The 3,658-nt window shown below is 35.2% G+C and overlaps 1 protein-coding gene across 1 annotated transcript; it reads right to left on the reverse strand.

Annotated features, from left to right (window-relative positions):
* Positions 1–177: 177 nt before the first annotated feature.
* On the reverse strand, positions 178–3,025 carry LOC134856442 (uncharacterized). Its single transcript, XM_063872723.1, has 4 exons — positions 2,752–3,025; positions 1,545–1,626; positions 979–1,023; positions 178–469 (listed from the first exon to the last, which is right to left on the reverse strand). The coding sequence occupies exons 1-4, from the start codon at positions 2,879–2,881 to the stop codon at positions 256–258; spliced, it is 471 nt and encodes a 156-aa protein (XP_063728793.1). The 5' UTR covers positions 2,882–3,025; the 3' UTR covers positions 178–255.
* Between the last annotated feature and the right edge of the window lie 633 nt (positions 3,026–3,658).

The raw sequence follows: 3,658 nt of genomic DNA on the forward strand, positions 1-3,658 counted from the left end.
ATGAACCTACATTTTTGAATCTATATTTTTGAACCTACGCAAAAAAAGAATCTACATTTTTGAACACTTAAATCTGGGCTGTAAATATTTACTTGAAGTGTTCAAAAATGTAGGTTTTTTTCTATGTAGGTTCAAAAATATACACAACGCTCTCACATTCCACACATCGATCCACACACTGCTCTCTTATTGTCAACAAAAAAAGTTTTTGTGGTAGATTTGTTAATGATACAAGAGCTTATTCAAGAAATGTGTTCACAAGTTATTGTGGTTCTCAAGAGATTGTTCAGCGGTAGCAACAACATCTTCATAAGATGCAATTGAACTGCTTTTGTTGGCAATTAAGTTCATGTCTGGACTGATGAAGACGAGGGCCGCATTGTACACATTCTCATTCACAGTTATTCTTCTCTGTCGCTCTACCACGAATCCCTTTTCAATCACACAGATCAACTGTCGCGTCGATAGTCTGACAACAAAGACACAAGAATGACAGATGGGTCCCAACAAATATGCTGCATTTAGCGCTAACTTGGCATACATCATTTCTAAAATCTCCTGAAAATTATTGCGAAAAAAAAACAGGAAATGATAGAATTTTTTCCTGATTTTTTTTTCATTTGTTTTTGTTTGTTATTCACTTTTTCATGACAACGATTGTCGAATGTGCCTTGTTCACTAACTTTATACGCATTTGTGTAGTCTTCTTATCACAGCGCGCACGGAGAAAACGACACTAATGTGAATAAAAACTAAAAAAAAAGTTTAATAGTTTTTTTTATGAAAGTAGTTTTTGCGCAGTAACCGACCATCCATGTTTCAGTTTTTTTATCATTAAGAAGTAAAGGTTTAAATATCGACTGACCTTTCTCACACAGCTGACCTCATTCAACTATAAAAATGATGCTTACTTTAGGTGGGGGTAGCGAAGGAAAAGCGCCCAAATATTGTTCAGGTACCCATCTACAATTGTTTTACCTGACAATGTCGTCTTCTAAGGGCTTCAAGTAGGTCCAAGGACAGTCCTGTATCCAAGACATCGAGGCCAAATTCAAGCAATCTGAACAATTTGACCCAAAAAACTTTGCCTTTTTTCCCCAACCCCTCCGTCACTAACTTGTTGTTTCCATAATGATGAATAAAATGTTTATTCTGAACCAAAATTAATACCTTCAATCTGAACCTCAGAACATTAAAAAAAAATCGCACATTTAGCCATAACAGCATGCATAAGTAATTTAAAAATGGAGTTTTGAGATTTGTGGGGGAAAAGGAAAAGAGCCGAAATGTTCCATGAAACGGATGTTCCAATCAATTAGCCTCGTTAGGTTCTTACAAACAAGAAAAAAACATGCAGTAATCGATCCGAATCCTTATCATAATTATTAATTGCGGTTGCGAAAGCTTTCAGACCTTCAAACAATTTGTAGGTCAATAATGTAAGGTCTAAGCTGTTTAAAAAAGTGATCGCCATCAGCAAAAGAGTGATAGCCCCACCCATCTTCATTCATAGCAACAATAATGTCTGCTTGAATTTAGCCCATTCCTGAGAGGGGTAGAACAGCCACACGTCCACTTTTTCAGCCAGAATATCCTTTACTCTACCCAACATCAGGTGCTGCTCTCCTGAAGTTAATTTTAAAAACAGATATTAAAACATATTAAAACCGCAAAAGAGGGTAGATAATCTATAAGTTGTGAGATGAAGTTTTCGACCTAGCAGAATTGAGTAATTTGTACGATCAAAAAGTATCGAAGAAGTTATTGTTCCGACTTTCGATACGAAAGTGACGGAATATTTGTGCTCGGGGTGGGTTTTTTTTTCTTCAGACAAATTTCGACTTTTTACCTAGCCATTTTTGACGGAGTTTTTTTTATCATTCGAAAGCTATTGTTGTCCTGAGCTCAAATTTGAAAAGATATTTCACCTGTGATTGTTTTTCGTAAAGTTATGGGGGTTTAAAGATTTCCATTTTGGCCAATTTGGGACAATTAACGCGCTATATATTTCGCGCTATTAACATGTAAGCGGATATTTAATCCGTCCTATAGACCGTTCCAGATTGGTGGAAGGAAGCTTATTTGCCATAATTGATTTGTTACAAGGAGCTAAATCTATCTTTTTGTACTTTATATGGCGTGTGGGGGGATGATTTTCAAAAAAATTTCAAATTTTAGAAAAAATTTTTTTTTTCATTTTATTTTATTACATTTAAATTTTTCATGTTATTACTGCTCCATAAAACCTTAAAAGGCAGTCGGAACAATCAGGGCTTCGCCCTGATACGAGCAGTCTTGTTGGACTTAGTATTGGCAAATAAATGGTCACGCGAAACTGGAAATCAAAACTCACATTCTTGAATACCAGAGTTTTCAATCAAAAGTATCCAAAATATACCCACAGCTCTAGATAAATTCTTCCAAAAAGGAAGCGCTTCTACCCTTTACCCCTTTTTTTCGCCTCTCCTCTCCCCTCCTCATCCCCCCCCCCCTCATTATCAACCCTTAAATACGTTTACACACATACACACATACACACACTTACATGAAAATTTACTTATTTACTTATTTTGTCTGAATATAGGCAATCTTGTATGACCACAGAATGTATCAAAAAAAATCATGTTTAGGCAATTTTAAAAAGAGCCTTTCATGTTTAAGAGAAAGGAAAACGGCCATGGAATTTTTAAGCTGAGCATGATTGAAAATTGAAGTTTTCCCTCAAGTTCAACGAGTAGGCAATTGAAGTACCTTTAATCTGGCAGACAGTGAAAACGAAGCTATTTAGAGACAAGGATTCTTTTTTGGGCGCCTGAAAAGCCCTTCTCCCTTGTAAACTGGGCAAGGAAGGCGGGAGAATTTTAGCAACTATATTGTCCATTAGTGGAATAGCTTCCGCAGTATTAAAAAGGAACTCGGTGTTAAATCACTGTTTTAATCTTCGATAAATGAGAAAAACAATCCGGTAATGCGCAAATTCAAAAGAAAATAAAATGTGAATGAATAGAAGCTTTTTGATCTGAAATCAATTGCGTGAATATGTTCAATTTGTTCACCTGTCGTTCCATTATTGTGATTTGAAGCCATTGTTTTGTAAATAAACAAAAGTACCTTTTCAATCCCATTAATTGAACTTAGATGTAAAATGAAAGTGTCTTGATTTTCCATCTTTTTACCATAATTACCGCTATTGCAAAAAGGGGAGAAATTTGCTTTGTTTAAGGTTCAACATTTTACCTGGTGCATATTCGTTTGTAGGTACGAAATACCGCTTAAGTGACACATGTTTTTCACAAAATGACAAGCAACATTCCATCAAATCATTCGCCATTAAGAAGCAAACGATGGACATATTCATTAAGAACCAACCTCAAAGTTAACTAAAAAGCTGTAGAAAATGAGTTACACAGCAGTTCCATTTATGGTATTTTTTGCTAGCCAATTTAAAATTGACTATTTTTGCTAGCCAATTCAAAAATAATGAAGTATTAAAGATAATTTTGGTAGCGTTGTTTTTGAGGGACCGTTTTTCTAGAAGGGAGCAGTCTCAAACTAAATTCCGGGTTGACAAAAATGCTACTCATACAACTTTGTTCAAGTTGCTACCCTTCAATCAGTTAAACGTTTACTCTATTGAGCAATTTACTTTCAATTTACT

Source organism: Symsagittifera roscoffensis, unplaced genomic scaffold, assembly GCF_963678635.1.
Source record: "Symsagittifera roscoffensis unplaced genomic scaffold, txSymRosc1.1 SCAFFOLD_462, whole genome shotgun sequence".
Taxonomy (NCBI): Eukaryota; Metazoa; Xenacoelomorpha; order Acoela; family Convolutidae; genus Symsagittifera; species Symsagittifera roscoffensis.

Coding starts and splice junctions, on each gene's coding strand:
- LOC134856442 (XM_063872723.1), bottom strand. CDS start 2,881: ATGGACAATATAGTTGCTAAAATTCTCCCGCCTTCCTTGCCCAGTTTA. Junction 1,024..1,544: donor CTGTTCTACCCCTCTCAGGA/ATGGGCTAAATT, acceptor TTGGATACAGGA/CTGTCCTTGGACCTACTTGA. Junction 470..978: donor TTAGAAGACGACATTGTCAG/GTAAAACAATTG, acceptor CTTTGTTGTCAG/ACTATCGACGCGACAGTTGA.